The sequence below is a fragment of the Physella acuta genome, unplaced genomic scaffold, assembly GCF_028476545.2.
Source record: "Physella acuta isolate Inbredline_101_S28 unplaced genomic scaffold, ASM2847654v3 ptg001254l, whole genome shotgun sequence".
Lineage (NCBI taxonomy): Eukaryota > Metazoa > Mollusca > Gastropoda > Physidae > Physella > Physella acuta.
The window spans coordinates 92,501-110,292 of record NW_026732769.1 but is presented as its reverse complement, the minus strand read 5'-3'; the positions used below and the strand labels follow the sequence as shown (position 1 = coordinate 110,292).

Genomic DNA, 17,792 nt, shown 5'->3' with positions numbered 1-17,792 from the left:
ATCGCCTGTTTTAGCTTAATAAACGACTATAGTACCCCAACTTATTCATAGTTTTTGCACTCACTTAAACGAACGCGCCTGTTTCAATTTAATGAACAATTATAATACTCCAAGCTTATCCGTAAAATACCTAAAACATTTGCACTTGATCAATCCCCGCTAATTATGTAATTATTTTTTTCCCAACACCAAAACAAAGTAATTAAAAAGTAAATGCTTTTCAACTAATGCAATGGTTTCATAAAGGGAAGTAATTGTGTTTTGCCTAATTTATCAAAGGGAAGTAAGCGCTATAGGACTAAATAAAAACATAATTAGAATTTTTGTAAAAGATGATATTTTTTTAAAACTTGTGTTTAATGAACATGCCGACAATTATTACTATAATTTGAAAAATGAAAATGATTTCCCAACACTTTTAATAGTAATTTTTTAACTCATAAATTTAGACAACTGCGCACGATAATTGATCTAACACTTAAATCCGTAGAAATGCCAACGACAAACATGCGTTACAGAATTGAGCTTTATATATTAGATAAAACAACAGGGGATGGGAACTCGGGATATAGTTATGATTTTTAATCCATTTTAAATACTTAAACTTTTTAATAAAATACTTAAAAAAAACTTTTTAAAAAAACACGTTTTTCTTGTGGACTAAAAAGTGGAAAATAAATTTTTCTTCCGACCCTAGGGGATCTACCAATGACTGATCGTAGATTTTGTTCATACATTTGATGACAAAAAACGTGGGTACGTTCACCATCAAATTTCCCGACCCATCTGCCCGACCCACGTCGTACATTTATGAAGTTTTTAATGTACTTCGATGTTAAAAAAAGCTTCAAATTAACAATGAAAAGTTGTTTAAAGTTACAGAGATTTAAATTTATTAATCTCCTCCGCCCAATTAAATCTCACACTTATATCATATATCACAGATATCATATATCACACTTATATCATGCACTATTAGACATCAACGTGCCGGTACTAAAATCGTCAATAATTTTCTTTTCTACCCCAAACAATGATAATAATCGCAAAAATCCATGTTTCGTTGTTTCTTTATAGTTCCGATATGGCAACTGGTTTAACAATAAAATACTTAAAAAAAAACTTTTTAAAAAACCACGTTTTTCTTGTGGACTAAAAAGTAGAAAATAACTATTTACATACATTTGATGACAAAAAACGTGGGTACGTTCACCATCAAATTTCCCGACCCATCTGCCCGACCCACGTTTTTTGTCATCAAATGTATGTAAATAGTTATTTTCTACTTTTTAGTCCACAAGAAAAACGTGGTTTTTTAAAAAGTTTTTTTTTAAGTATTTTATTTTCTCCTTTTTAGTCCGTTGCTACACATGAAAAACGTGGTTTTTAAAAAGTTTTTTATATAGTTTATTTTCTACTTTATCTAATCACTTGATTAAGTATGACTTGACTAAGTGTTTTTAAATACACGGACTAAAAAAATCTTGAGCGACCGATACGCTTTAAACAGAGAAAGGGTGTAATTTACGTTGCTGGCGTGGAGATCTACTCACGAATCACGTGATCAAATCTCCCATAAACAAACAAATAAACGCGAAGCTGAGTTAAGGAAAAACGTGTTTATGTGTATTTTAGCATGCCCAGCGTACCAACCGTGTCACCGTTAACAATGTGTTACCGTGTCCGTTCTCCTTGCTACACATAAAAAACGTGGTTTTTTAAAAAGTTTTTTTTTAAGTATTTTATTTTCTCCTTTTTAGTCCGTTGCTACACATGAAAAACGTGGTTTTTAAAAAAGTGTTTATAAATACACGGACTAAAAAAATCTTGAGCGACCAGGATTCGAACCTGGGTTGTCGCGGCCACAACGCGAAGTACTAACCACTATACGATCACGGCCAGCGCGCTCACATCGATTGGGGCCGAAGTAACTGTGTCAATAGGCCTCAAGTCTTGTCGGTATCTTTAGAAATCATGTCCTCAATTTTATGGTCCTTGGGGCGTAATTAAATTAAGCTAATTACGGTCACTAATTGCTAGTTTTTATGATTGCATCTGAGATTGTTAGGCGAAAGTAGCATGCATGCCAAATTTCAGGTCTCTAGAGCAATCAGAAGTGGGCTAATTTTCGATGTCAATTTTAACAACAAACAAACAAACGCGAAGCTGAGTTAAGAAAAACGTGTTAAAATAAAATAGAATCTCATAGAAAAAAGTATTGCACACCAAGCGAACGCCGAATAAAGATGTTCATAATGGTGCGCAATATTATTAGTACTTTAAAAATTTACATTAGTTTTTTGAGAAATCGGAAGTAGCGTAAATTACTACTTCCGGTCAACGGAAATTACTCAAAATTTAACAGAAGGTAGAGAATTAGATTTTTTGTACTTACATGTGAAATTTCATTTATCTATCTGAAATAGTACTCAAGTTATAGGCTTTTGAAAAATTCAAAGTAGAAAAAGTACCACTTCCGGTTATCGGAAATCACTCAAAAATTGATACGGATCTACGATTTTGATAAAATACTTATATATGAAATTTCATCAACCTAGCTGTAACGGTACTCAAGTTATCGTGTTTACACACACTCACACACTCACACACAGACACACAGACACACAGACATACGGACAAGATTGCAAAATTATGTTTTTTTCGTATCAGTGAGATGTAATACGTCGAGATTTGTAAAAATCTAAAAAAATTTTTTTTTGCACGATTACAAGACTTTCTCTATACTTCGTATATACGAGAAAGTAAAAATGAAAGATAATTACATTTTTTAACTAAAAAAGAAATTGATTATGGTCGGCTGTGGGTCCCTAAACGGCGTGCCCCCCCCCCCCCCGGCACTGTAGTTCCGCCCCCGGTCGGAAAGAGGCTATAGCAATTTGTGGTCGGATAGAGGCTATAGACACTTGAGGTCGGGTAGAGGCTAGAGCAATTTAAGGATTTGAACTGCGGGGCCCACATCTAGAAGACCATACCTGGGATACAGCCCACCGTCAACAAAGCATGTAGACCATAGACTAGCCACTGAACACGAGTAACCGACCACATTTTGATAACACGACCAAGGGACGTATTCCCCCCCCCCCCTCAAAAAAAAGGCCTCATTTCACCACGGCCAAGCCACGGCCCACCAATAACGGCCCACATCTTAAGACGACGACCAAACAAAGGCCCACGACATTTCTACAGCCTCTACCAACACCGACCACAATACGCACACAACGGCTGTTACAGCCATAACTTTGTATGGCTTTTAGATGGGCTTCCCTTTGATCTCCCTTCACAAGATGCAAAAGCCTGATCTATCGCATAAAGTTAATTTAATCTCATCTTTAAAAAGCTATGAAAATAAAAATAAAACAACATAACTCCCGTTCAATTTTTAACATATGAGCCGCTGGGATTCGAATGTTTTTTTTTTTCTTACCAAACGGAAGAATTTGTACCACTTGAACGTTGTATAGTGATCAAATTTTCTTCACACAGAAAAATTGAGCGACGTTTCCATTTTATACACTTAAAACGTCTAACAAAACGAATGATTGCCTGATATCGTCTGGAAAGTCTTCAGGGGAGTACCACTGGCCTCTCTTTGAACAAGCGCAGACGACCTACTTTCAACATCCGCTCATCCACCGCAGTAAGAGAGATCTTCACATTCCCCCAGGATCCCACGCGAGCAGCTTCTTCTAGCCGCTAGAGATGTACTCCAAGTTAATTTCGATGGCTGGCGAAGTTTTTAGAAAGATTTGTAAATTTTATTATCAAGCTATCATAGTGAAAAAAAAAAATCAAAGTTAAAATCTTTGCAATGCCAGGAGACAGTGAAATGTAGGCCTACTTTTATTAGGGAGCTTGTTTCAATTATGTTTTTTTAAAAATTTATTTTGGTGATTTCATAGTAAAACCCGCCCCCCCCCCCCCCCCCTCTCTTCTTTATGTGTTCATAAACTAGCAACTCAAATGGTGGCAAAACTCAACTTTCAAACACGTTCTCAAACAACAACACGATTTCTCGCCTCTACGGGGGACAGTTGACATTTTTCAGATCCAATTTACCAAAAAATTCGAATACTGAATACATATACACTCGCATACACACAGACATACTCGTAGAAAGACACGTTAAATGTGCTTGGTGTATGTGACATACAATATGTTACTGAAGTTCAGTTCGCCTTGATGTGTTACTTTCCTATTTGCACTCACCGTTTCAACGTTTCGAACAGATTCGAAACTAAACTACTATCGTATCCCCAGCTCCGCTGCATCTTTATATACTTGCCGCACTAAAACAATACACGTACAAACACACGCTAGGGAACTTCATTATCTATTACAAACCCGACCTGCATGCAAACGATTATTTTAATAATTTTAGTCAATTTGCTGCATTAGGAGAAACACTAATCGGAGTAATCGGTGTCATTTGTTTACAAGGAATCGATATCGCCCACCGGGAGGTTTGGGATTTAATGAGTGAAGTAACCCAAGACGCAATAGGATGTGCAGCTTGCGACGTTATCAGGGAGGGATTTTTTTTTTGACAAAAATTATCTCGATTATCGGAAGCATTAAAAAATTAATATTTGACGTCAGTATGGATGTTCGATAAATCTGATGGTGTTCTTTGATTGATTCTTTTCGGATTTTGTCCCTTGTTGCAATATAAATGTAAGGCTGAGGTCTGGCTGCCATTGTTGCTGTGGGAGGTGGATGGTAGGCAACGTGACAGTAGGAGAAGGATGGTAGGCAACGTGACAGTAGAAGGTGGATGGTAGGCAACGTGACAGTAGGAGGTGGATGGTAGGAAACGTGACTGTAGTTGTTGGATGGTAGGCAACGTGACATTAGGAGGTGGATGGTAGGCGACGTGACTGTAGTTGGTGGATGGTAGGCAACGTGACAGTAGGAGGTGGATGGTAGGCAACGTGACAGTAGGATGCGGATGGTAGGCAACGTGACATTAGGAGGTGGATAGTAGGCAACGTGACTGTAGTTGGTGTATGGTAGGCAACGTGACAGTAGGAGGTGGATGGTAGGAAACGTGGCAGTGGGAGGTGGATGGTAGGCAACGTGACAGTAGGAGGTGGATGGTAGGCAACGTGACAGTAGGAGGTGGATGGTAGGCGACGTGACAGTAGGAGGTTGATGGTAGGCAACGTGACAGATGGAGGTGGATGGTAGGCAACATGACAGTAGGAGGTGGATGGTAGGCAACGTGACAGTAGGAAATGGATGGTAGGCAACATGACAGTAGGAAATGGATGGTAGGAAACATGACAGTAGGAGGTGGATGGTAGGCAACATGACAGTAGGAGGTGGATGGTAGGCAACGTGGCAGTGGGAGATAGATGTAAGGCAACGTGACAGTAGCAGTTGTTTGAGGGCCACACAACCACATTGACATAAGGTCCACCCCCTTACATGCAGCGGGTACCTATTTCTGTTGTAGAATGAAAGTATTGACTAAGGTGAATTATATTACGATTCTATTAAGTTAGAGGGTTGTGTTTCGAAGTAGTCGCCCTCTTTCAACGCCTGAGCTACTACCCCCCCCCCCCCTCGCCCCCATAGGCAGGTATAGATTTTTTTCTAGATGAAAAACAAAAGAGTTGTACGTACGTCATTATGATGCTCTATCAAATAACGGTTTCTTTTTCACAAATCCTTAAATCATTCATTCATGTAATCGTCGAAACCATACATTCGTTCACCCGCGACGAATCCACTGTCATAATTTTTAGATTTACACACACGTGTCACAATACATCAATGCAGTTTTACACACACGTGTCAGAGTACGTCACTGCATTATTTACAGACACTCCATACTGAGCCTAACCAGCGTGCCTACAATATTCATGATCAACAGCCCCTGTGTTGTTGGTAACTTGTTTGTGAACATAGTTCACGCCACAATAGCTTCGCTCAGCCGTACGATAACAGCACAGTTTTCTGAACTCCGCTCACATCACTCACAACATCACTCACAACATCACTCACAACATCACTCACAACATCACTCACAACATCACTCACAACATCACTCACAACATCACTCACAACATCACTCACAACATCACTCACAACATCACTCACAACATCACTCACAACATCACTCACAACATCACTCACAACATCACTCACAACATCACTCACAACATCACTCACAACATCACTCACAACATCACTCACAACATCACTCACAACATCACTCACAACATCACTCACAACATCACTCACAACATCACTCACAACATCACTCACAACATCACTCACAACATCACTCACAACATCACTCACAACATCACTCACAACATCACTCACAACATCACTCACAACATCACTCACAACATCACTCACAACATCACTCACAACATCACTCTCAACATCACTCTCAACATCACTCTCAACATCACTCTCAACATCACTCTCAACATCACTCTCAACATCACTCTCAACATCACTCTCAACATCACTCTCAACATCACTCTCAACATCACTCTCAACATCACTCTCAACATCACTCTCAACATCACTCTCAACATCACTCTCAACATCACTCTCAACATCACTCTCAACATCACTCTCAACATCACTCTCAACATCACTCTCAACATCACTCTCAACATCACTCTCAACATCACTCTCAACATCACTCTCAACATCACTCTCAACATCACTCTCAACATCACTCTCAACATCACTCTCAACATCACTCTCAACATCACTCTCAACATCACTCTCAACATCACTCTCAACATCACTCTCAACATCACTCTCAACATCACTCTCAACATCACTCTCAACATCACTCTCAACATCACTCTCAACATCACTCTCAACATCACTCTCAACATCACTCTCAACATCACTCTCAACATCACTCTCAACATCACTCTCAACATCACTCTCAACATCACTCTCAACATCACTCTCAACATCACTCTCAACATCACTCTCAACATCACTCTCAACATCACTCTCAACATCACTCTCAACATCACTCTCAACATCACTCTCAACATCACTCTCAACATCACTCTCAACATCACTCTCAACATCACTCTCAACATCACTCTCAACATCACTCTCAACATCACTCTCAACATCACTCTCAACATCACTCTCAACATCACTCTCAACATCACTCTCAACATCACTCTCAACATCACTCTCAACATCACTCTCAACATCACTCTCAACATCACTCTCAACATCACTCTCAACATCACTCTCAACATCACTCTCAACATCACTCTCAACATCACTCTCAACATCACTCTCAACATCACTCTCAACATCACTCTCAACATCACTCTCAACATCACTCTCAACATCACTCTCAACATCACTCTCAACATCACTCTCAACATCACTCTCAACATCACTCTCAACATCACTCTCAACATCACTCTCAACATCACTCTCAACATCACTCACACCATCACTCACACCATCGCTCACACCATCATCTCAATTCTTATAAGCCGGGGCAAAGACCCACAATCGGAACTGTGTCGTAAGAAAAAAAAAAACCTCTAAAAACATGAAACAAAATGATAATGAAACGATTCATTTCAAAGTTATCAAAGCTACAAGAAAAACATAAACTGTAATGTAATTACCTTTTGTTCAAAGCTTACCCTCTATGTTGTGTTTGTTTATAGTTTACCTAATATTATTTATTTGTTCATAGTTACCTTTCTGTTTAACTATTTGTGCACAATTTGTTAACATGGTCATAGTTTAGCTTATATGTTATCTTTGTAGATAATTTACCTTATATGTTCTGTTTGTTTATAGGTTTACCTTTTATGTTCTTTTTATTTCTAGCTAACCTTGTATGTTCTGTTTGTAGATAAATTACCTTATATTCTATTTGTTTTTTGGTTAACCTTGTATGTTCTGTTTGTTTATGGTTTACCTTATATATTCTGTTTGTTTATAGTTTATTTTATATATTATGTTTGTTTATAGTTTACCTCAGTGGCGTAGGCAGGGGGGGGTTAGGGGGGTCATAACCCCCCCATAGACCCCTCGGTATATAGAAAAAGTATGAGAGGGGGGGGGTGCAAATCGAAAGTTTGAGGGAGGGGTGCAAATCGAAAGTTTGAGGGGGGGGGGGGTGCAAATCGAAAGTTTGAGGGGGGGGGGGTGCAAATCGAAAGTTTGAGGGGGGGGGGGGAGTGCAAATCGAAAGTTTGTCCCCGGGTAAAAATTGGACCCCCCCCCCTTGAGACGATCCTGGCTACGCCACTGGTTTACCTTAAATATTCTGTTTGTTTATAGTTTACTTTATAATTATATTATGTTTGTTTATAGTTTACCTTATATATTCTGTTTGTTTATATCTCATGGTGTTTGTTCTGTTTGTAGATAATTTACTGAAACACATCGTCAGGAAAAGTACATTAGGATAAAAAAAAAGATGTTGCGTTAGACCACAATGGTCTAGAGATAGACCATGTGACAGACCAGCGTGGATGGTCGTCCATCGACCACCTCTAATTGAAGGACCATTCGACCGATTCATCAGACAACACCATCTGCGGGACAGTAGCACAACAAAGCACTTTTTAAATTGTGATCCTCTGTAAATGATCTTTTTATAGTTATCCTCTGTAAATGATCTTTCAATTATTTTATTGTGATCCTCTATAAATGATCTTTTTATAGTGATCCTCTATAAATGATCTTTCAATTATTTTATTGTGATCCTCTATAAATGATCTTTCAATTATTTTATTGTGATCCTCTGTAAATGATCTTTCAATTATTTTATTGTGATCCTCTATAAATGATCTTTCAATTATTTTATTGTGATCCTCTGTAAATGATCTTTCAATTATTTTATTGTGATCCTCTTCCCTTGATCTTTCAATTATTTTATTGTGATCCTCTGTAAATGATCTTTCAATTATTTTATTGTGATCCTCTTCCCTTGATCTTTCAATTATTTTATTGTGATCCTCTGTAAATGATCTTTCAATTATTTTATTGTGATCCTCTGTAAATGATCTTTCAATTATTTTATTGTGATCCTCTGTAAATGATCTTTCGATGTTTTATTGTGATCCTCTGTAAATGATCTTTTTATAGTTATCCTCTATAAATGATCTTTCAATTATTTTATTGTGATCCTCTATAAATGATCTTTCAATTATTTTATTGTGATCCTCTATAAATGATCTTTCAATTATTTTATTGTGATCCTCTGTAAATGATCTTTCAATTATTTTATTGTGATCCTCTTCCCTTGATCTTTCAATTATTTTATTGTGATCCTCTGTAAATGATCTTTCAATTATTTTATTGTGATCCTCTGTAAATGATCTTTCAATTATTTTATTGTGATCCTCTGTAAATGATCTTTCGATGTTTTATTGTGATCCTCTATAAATGATCTTTCAATTATTTTATTGTGATCCTCTTCCCTTGATCTTTCAACAGGGCGAATGTTCTGAGTGGTTGATGAGTCCCAGCCACCAGGTGTCGCCACCATATGTTTTATTTGCCTTTTGTAAGACTGTGTCTACACGCGCCACAACGTACCTCACGTGATTTCTGCTCAATGTTTTCTTCCCGCGCTGTTTGACTATTTGGTGAGTACAAGTTTGTACACACAGAAGTTAATTTGTCATGTGATTCTTTGTAGTAGTAGGTCTGCTTCAGCTTATCTTTTAAATCTAAAAAGTTTATAATTTAAGCTTTGTTCTCTGCTTTTAAAAATATTAGCTTATTTGAACTGTTACATTGTTTTCTGTGCTTTTAAAAGATTCTTGCTTTACATACTAGCTTGATCATCGTATTGAGTAGTTATAGCTTTAAAATTAGAGATGATTTGAGTAATATTTATAAAGCTTTGTTTATTTCAAACGTCATAGTCTATGAACATAGAAAATCAATAGTTGTTAATTTAGTATGCTGATTTATCTTATGAAGTCAGATTTAGATTTAATGATTTTTTTAGGTATTATTTTCTTTTTATCAAATGTCAATTGTGTTAACTATATTTGTTATGTCTATTTATGACTCTATTTGATGGTGCACTGTCAAAACGGCCCGTGACAAATCGCCCCCTTCATATCGGCCCCGTTAATATGACCCCGTCAAATAGACCCCCGACAAAACGACCCAGTCTAAACAGCCTCGTTTTGACGGGAGCCTATTTGTCGGGAGCCTAAATGACGGGGTTTATATGTTGCTGGCCCTTTTGACAGAGCTCTTATGTCGGGGCCGATTTGTCGCGGTATTTTTGACAGGGCTGTTTTGTCATTGGCCGTTTTGACGCCGCACGCTGTTTTACAAGTGTGTCATTACCCAGTATTCCAATGTATTTTAAAATTTGTCCTTGTAAACTCAAGTGCACTTTCATGCGCCAACTATTTAGTCTCATCAACGTTTTCACGCAGTCACCCAAAATAGATGCACGCATGCATCATGACATGGCTCTGGCGATTTAGGATCATCCACTGTTTATTTTATTTTGTTTTTGCCTGAAATTTTGAGGATTTGTACCGCCAGTACACCAACATTTTTCATAAGTTTTGTAGGACCCACTAGACTACTGGGGTCTGTTGGAACCCGCTAGACTACTGCGGTCTGTTGGAACCCGCTAAACTACTGGGGTCTGTTGGAACCCGCTAAATTGCTGGGGTCTGTTGGAACCCGCTAAACTACTGGGGGCTGTTGGAACCCACTAGACTACTGGGGTCTGTTGGAACCCGCTAAACTACTGGGGTCTGTTGGAACCCGCTAAACTACTGGGTTCTGTTGGAACCCGCTAAACTACTGGGGTCTGTTGGAACCCGCTAAACTACTGCGGTCTGTTGGAACCCGCTAGACTACTGCGGTCTGTTGGAACCCGCTAGACTACTGCGGTCTGTTGGAACCCGCTAAACTACTGGGGTCTGTTGGAACCCGCTAAACTACTGCGGTCTGTTGGAACCCGCTAGACTACTGCGGTCTGTTGGAACCCGCGAGACTACTGCGGTCTGTTGGAACCCGCTAAACTACTGGGGTCTGTTGGAACCCGCTAAATTGCTGGGGTCTGTTGGAACCCGCTAGACTACTGGGGGCTGTTGGAACCCAATAGACTACTGGGGTCTGTTGGAACCCGCTAAACTACTGGGGTCTGTTGGAACCCACTAGACTACTGGGGTCTGTTGGAACCCGCTAAACTACTGGGGTCTGTTGGAACCCGCTAAACTACTGGGGTCTGTTGGAACCCGCTAAACTACTGCGGTCTGTTGGAACCCACTAGACTACTGGGGTCTGTTGGAACCCGCTAAACTACTGGGGTCTGTTGGAACCCACTAGACTACTGGGGTCTGTTGGAACCCGCTAAACTACTGGGGTCTGTTGGAACCCAATAGACTACTGGGGTCTGTTGGAACCCGCTACTGTTGGAACCCACTAGACTACTGGGGTCTGTTGGAACCCGCTAAACTACTGCGGTCTGTTGGAACCCACTAGACTACTGGGGTCTGTTGGAACCCGCTAAACTACTGCGGTCTGTTGGAACCCGCTAAACTACTGGGGTCTGTTGGAACCCGCTAAACTACTGGGGTCTGTTGGAACCCGCTAAACCACTGGGGTCTGTTGGAACCCGCTAAACTACTGGGGTCTGTTGGAACCCGCTAAACAACTGGGGTCTGTTGGAACCCGCTAGACTACTGGGGTCTTTTGACGATCCTCGACCACTAGGGTCTGTTGACGACCCTAGTAGGACCCGCTGGACAACATGGGTCTGTTGACGACCCTAAACTCCCGATGACCCAGCCAACAGCCGATATGTTTAATCGTCAACAAATCTCTGGACCCTGCCAGTACTGAACCAATCACCTTTGAGGACAGTTTTCTGCCAGTACTGAACCAATCACCTTTAAGGAGAGTTTGTTCTTGACGTCCGTATTTAGCGAACACACAGGCAGACGCATCAATGATACACCTACGATCGTCAAAATAACAAGCGCTTGCATCAAGTTCAGAGAGCATTTGAACTTCAGAAGACAACCCAATTTATTCAATTTATTCAATTACGGTAACAGTAGTCACGGAGGCCTTTTTTCACATTGGTCGTTTAAAAAACAACAAAACACACCAAAAAAAAAAACAAAAAAAACCCCACTTAATAACAGCATTTAAAAAGACATAGCAGTAACATAGCACTCAACATTTGAAATAAAGAAATAATATAACATAGTTATAATACAAAATGATGTAGAATAAAAATATAATAGATCAATGAGAAATGTTGCAATGAGTCAGTTAAGGAGTTCATTAAATTTACGACGATTTAATTTTGAGTTAAAGAAAATAGTTCTGATAAGTAAGAGGGGGCTGTTTCGTGAAGTATTTTATATAAAGAATTGCTTTAGTATATATTATCTTTTTATTTAATGGAAGTATATTAGTTGTAATAAAAGAACCCAGACTACTAGACAAGCCAGTAACCAGTTTTATTGCCTTTTTTTGTAATGACAGTAGAGGACGCTGTTTTGTTATAAATCTGCAGCTCCACACTACAGAAGCATAATCCAACCTAGATTGAATAAAAGCTTCATAAAAAACCAGCCTGCTCCTATAGTCCACACTTTTTTTTTAAATTGCTAGTTGAAAAATAGATAATGAGCATTGGGAGTTGTGGCTCCCGTGTCCCCCTCTGCGAACGCCTCTGTCTATAAGGGTGACAGGCTGTAAAGTGGTCAAACTGTCTTCTGTCTAGACATTATCCTTCTTGTCTAGTCAATGACAGAGGGGCAGAGGTTAACAAACGATACAACAGGGGCATAGGAATCACGTTTGTTTTACTCTCTGGCTAAAGGTAGACTCAGCCATACTATGGCTGCATGGCTGTTTAATTCAGGCCGGTTGATATCGTTGTCCTGTCCTTGTTTGCACAGAGTTTCACGTAAGCAAGTCACAGATAGGCAGCCCTCCTCACAACAACCCAGTTTACATTGAGGGCCTACCCCCACCAACCCAGTTTACATCGAGGGCCTACCCCCACCAAACTTTGAAACAGTTTACATTAAGGTCCTACCCCCCACGAACCTTTGAAACAGTTTACATTAAGGTCCTACCCCTACCAACCTTTGAAACAGTTTACATCGCGGTCCTACCCCCACCAACCTTTGAAACAGTTTACATTAAGGTCCTACCCCTACCAACCTTTGAAACAGTTTACATCGCGGTCCTACCCCCACCAACCTTTGAAACAGTTTACATTAAGGTCCTACCCCTACCAACCTTTGAAACAGTTTACATCGCGGTCCTACCCCCACCAACCTTTGAAACAGTTTACAGTAAGGTCCTACCCCTACCAACCTTTGAAACAGTTTACATCGCGGTCCTACCCCCACCAACCTTTGAAACAGTTTACATCGCGGTCCTACCCCCACCAACCTTTGAAACAGTTTACATTAAGGTCCTACCCCCCAACCAACCTTTGAAACAGTTTACATCGCGGTCCTACCCCCCCACCAACCTTTGAAACAGTTTACATTGAGGTCATACCCCCACCAACCTTTGAAACAGTTTACATTAAGGTCCTACCCCCCCCCCCCCCAACCAACCATTGAAACAGTTTACATTACGGCCTTACCCCCATCAACCTTTGAAACAGTTTACATCGAGGGCCTACCCCCGCCAACCTTTGAAACAGTTTACACCAAGGTCCTACCCCGACCAACCCCTACTACAACTTACCCCTAGGTCCTACCCCCACCCCTTTCTGTCCCTCCACCCCTTAGCCTACTGAACGGTTCGTGATTCATCAAAGCAGGAACACAAATAAAAACACGCCTCATGTTTATTTTAATATTGTTTGCACCATCTAAAGCAAAGCACCTTTGAACCTTCAAACAATTTTACACTGCTAACTATCTCACAAAGCAACACTGAACTTCAAACAATTTTATACTGCTATTACGTACGAGCTATGTCAGGCAAACTAAAATTACTCAACAAAAGATTGGACGCAAAACATATCCGCGTAGTAATTTAAAAAAAAATCTTTTTTTCCACGAAATAATGTCATACAAATATTTGTTCTCACATCTTGATTTCACGGACATTTCAAAATGCCAAGAGCAACATTTGCCAAGAGCAACATTTGCCAAGAGCAACATTTGCCAAGAGCAACATTTGCCAAGAGCAACATTTGCACAATCGCGACGTAAAAAAAACCTCCGTCTTGATGAATATTATCATGATTATGTATTTTTCTTGCCTGATAGTTTTTTTTTCGTGTCAATAGTTTCGTGCATGTTCTAGCCTATATCGTTGCCTATTATTACGATAATTGTGAAAATTACAATTGTTGAAAAGAAAGCCCCGTGCTATTAAAACAATTACCCCGCAGAGTTAAACAAAACTCGACAGTGTCGAATTAAAAAATCGATATTGCCAAAGGGGAAATTGTATATATACATATAAGCGCGCTCGTATGATGAATGTTTCGTCTTTTAGCTTCGAATAATTATAAATGTTTACTTTTTTTTTTAAAGACACAGAAGAACATTATTATAAAACTTTGTTGAAGGGACGTAATCGGTCTTGTTACAGGGAGATAATCGTCCGCGTTGTGAGGCGCTTCACCAGTGCTTGCGTTTAAAAGTTTGACGTCTAATAGAATATCATTGCACAACCATCCCCCACCCTCTCCCTACAGATTTCTTAGACCTCTTTGAGCTTAGCCTAAGAATTATTATAATTTCGCTTTTCCTATCGATATTCAAACCTTTACCTCACAGGAATACTTCAATGTATCTGAGTGAGATTTTAAAAATGTAAGTCAGATGTTGTAGATATGTTGAGGGAAAGTTATTTTCCGTTGGTCTTTTCCAGAATGTGAAATTCTTTTCCGTTGGTCATGGCAAAAACGTCAAATTCTGCATTGGTTAATATTCACTTTTTTTGAGATGCTGTTGAAGGCTAATAAAAGAAGTTGGAAAATATCGCCGGCCTATATACCCATTTTATATATAAATTGCAATTGAAAAATAGTTTAGTAAGTTTTAAGTTATATAGGTCAATTCATAAAGATAGAACGGAGTAATCACCAAGGAGTACTCTGTGAGATACATTACTGTGATATGCACGGTCAAGAAAGCTACTTAGATTCCATACTGATTTAACTGTTTCGGAAATAACTATAAGTAAATGGGGTGAGGGTGGTGAGTCTGTTTTTCGCCAATTCGAATAACTATATATATATATATATATATATATATATATATATATATATATATATATATATATATATATATATATATATATATATATATATATATATATATATATATATATATATATATATATAAATGAGAGGGGTCAAAATTGATAGTTCGCCTCCACTCGCCGAATGGGTCGTTACGCCTCAGCACACAAACATCCACCAACGCCCTCTTAACATACCACTTCCCCACAATAATATACAGTGAAACCTATTCCATCTTAGTATTTAGTTTTCCCATTAACGTAAGAAACTAAAACTGAAAGCTAAAAAGAATTTCATACTTATTATATCATTACACAAAACTTATTCAACCTTGCAGTAAGTACTCTAAATCCTGACAAACGGCATGCATAAAATAGAAACATAATGCGATAGTAAGCTCCCCTAAAATTTTCTCGTGTAGAGAATGTGATGTATAATTATCAATCTAAAGCGTTGGAGAAATTAGAAAAAAAGTACCACTTCCGGATATCGGTAATCGCTGAAAAGTTTATAGAAACCTACGTATAGTATATAGTGTCTAGATATACATATTTTCGACCATCTAACTGAAATGACACTCATTTATCTTGTTTACACGGAAATAAAGTATCACTTTTGGTTACCTGAAAATACTCAAAAGTTGACAGAAATCTGCAAGTATGATTTAATATATGACATTTTGTCCACTAAAATGCAGCTGTACTCCCCCCCCCCCTTACACACATACAGACTGATAAGATTGCCAACTAGTATTTTCCAACTCTGGAGTAAGAAAAACGTTCATATTTTATTTTAGCACAACTACATTACTTCCTTCAGTACGAGAAAGTAAAAAACAAACATAAAAATTTAAATTTAAAAAATTCATTGGTTAACTGTTCTGTCCTACTCAATGGGTCTCACATCTTCGTTTTTCTCATTCCCACTCAGAGGGTCTCACATCTTCGTTTTTCTCATTCCCACTCAGAGGGTCTCACATCTTCGTTTTTCTCATTCCCACTCAGAGGGTCTCACATCTTCGTTTTTCTCATTCCCACTCAGAGGGTCTCACATCTTTGTTTTTCTCATTCCTACTCAGAGGGTCTCACATCTTCGTTTTTCTCATTCCTACTCAGAGGGTCTCACATTATATTTTTTCTCATTCCTACTCAGAGGGTCTCACATCTTCGTTTCTCTCGGTAGGTCCAGATACTCCATCAATTCCTAAGACCAGATACCCTTAGTATAACAACACATGGTACTACCTCACACGTAGGCCTGTATGCTGCCGCAATATGTGTCCAGGTCTATGTTTAACAGAGGACTCAATGTTTTACGGTCTTTGAGTTTCCAACAATGAAGCAGCTGCCACATTAGACGCTCGGATCTCTAAACATTGTCTGATTATCTGATCCACTACACATCGTTCGTATTTTCACAGCATCAAACAAATATTATAAAACCGAAACTTGAATCACGTCATCTTTGATGTAGCGACAGATGCTCGGCTTGTTCTAGAGAATAATAAAATACTTTTGTTGGTACGAGGGTCAAAAACTGAATTTATATATATATATATATATATATATATATATATATATATATATATATATATATATATATATATATATATATATATATATATATATATATATATATATATATATATATATATATATATATATATATATATATATATATATATATATATATACTTACACAAAATACTAATCTTTTATTGCTGTAAATATTTTCTTATTTCCTCAAAAAACTAATCTAAAAGCTAATTTAAAAAGAAATGTAAACTAAAGTCTAACTTACACCTACTTTCTACTACTACCGTAGTATTGATATATCTGCAGTTCATACTTTTTAAAAATTTGATGCAAAGCTTTGAATACTTTTTGTATTTATGCGCCCTCTAGCGGTTGAACCAATGTGGTGACGTGCATTATAAGAGTGAAGCTGTGTCTGGAGATCCTTCTCCCTACACTCTTTGTATTCTCGTGCGCAGTGTTGTAATCCTGCAAATAATCCAAATCCAGATTTTGACAGATACAGAGGTTTAACCTTTACTACGTAGGAAAACTCCAGTTTTGCAATCTTGTCAGCAAACGTGTGTCTGTGTGTCTTTGCCTGTGTGTGCGTGTGTGCGTGGGTTCGTGCGTGCGTGTGTGTGTGTGTGTTTTGAAAAAGATAAATTGAGTACAATTTCAGTCAGATGTACGAGATTTCATAGAAAACATATCCTTTACATAGCCATTCTTCAACTTTTGAGACATTGAAAGGGTACTTTATTTCCGGTTTCTCAAAAACGTTTAGAATTAGAATTTTAAATAGTATTTTCGTAGCATAGCATATTCTAAGAACATTTTGCATAACGATAAATAGCTCACTAACAACTTCCACCCACGCCACTGGCCTTGACCCACAAAACAGCAGAGGTCTGGCAGGCGAGGGGTGTAGGTACTAAATAAACTTCCATACTGTTGCCTACCACGTTGACTATCATATTGCCTACCGTGTTCACTATCATATTGCCTACCATGTTGATTGTCATGTTGCC

The 17,792-nt window shown here is 38.5% G+C and overlaps 1 protein-coding gene across 1 annotated transcript; it reads right to left on the bottom strand.

Moving 5' to 3' along the window:
• Nucleotides 1-6,498: 6,498 nt before the first annotated feature.
• Nucleotides 6,499-7,332, bottom strand: LOC131957658 (clumping factor A-like; the record flags this gene model as incomplete). Its single annotated transcript, XM_059322397.1, has 1 exon — nt 6,499-7,332. A coding segment is annotated over one exon (834 nt), but the record flags the coding sequence as incomplete, so codon positions are not given.
• Nucleotides 7,333-17,792: the final 10,460 nt, after the last annotated feature.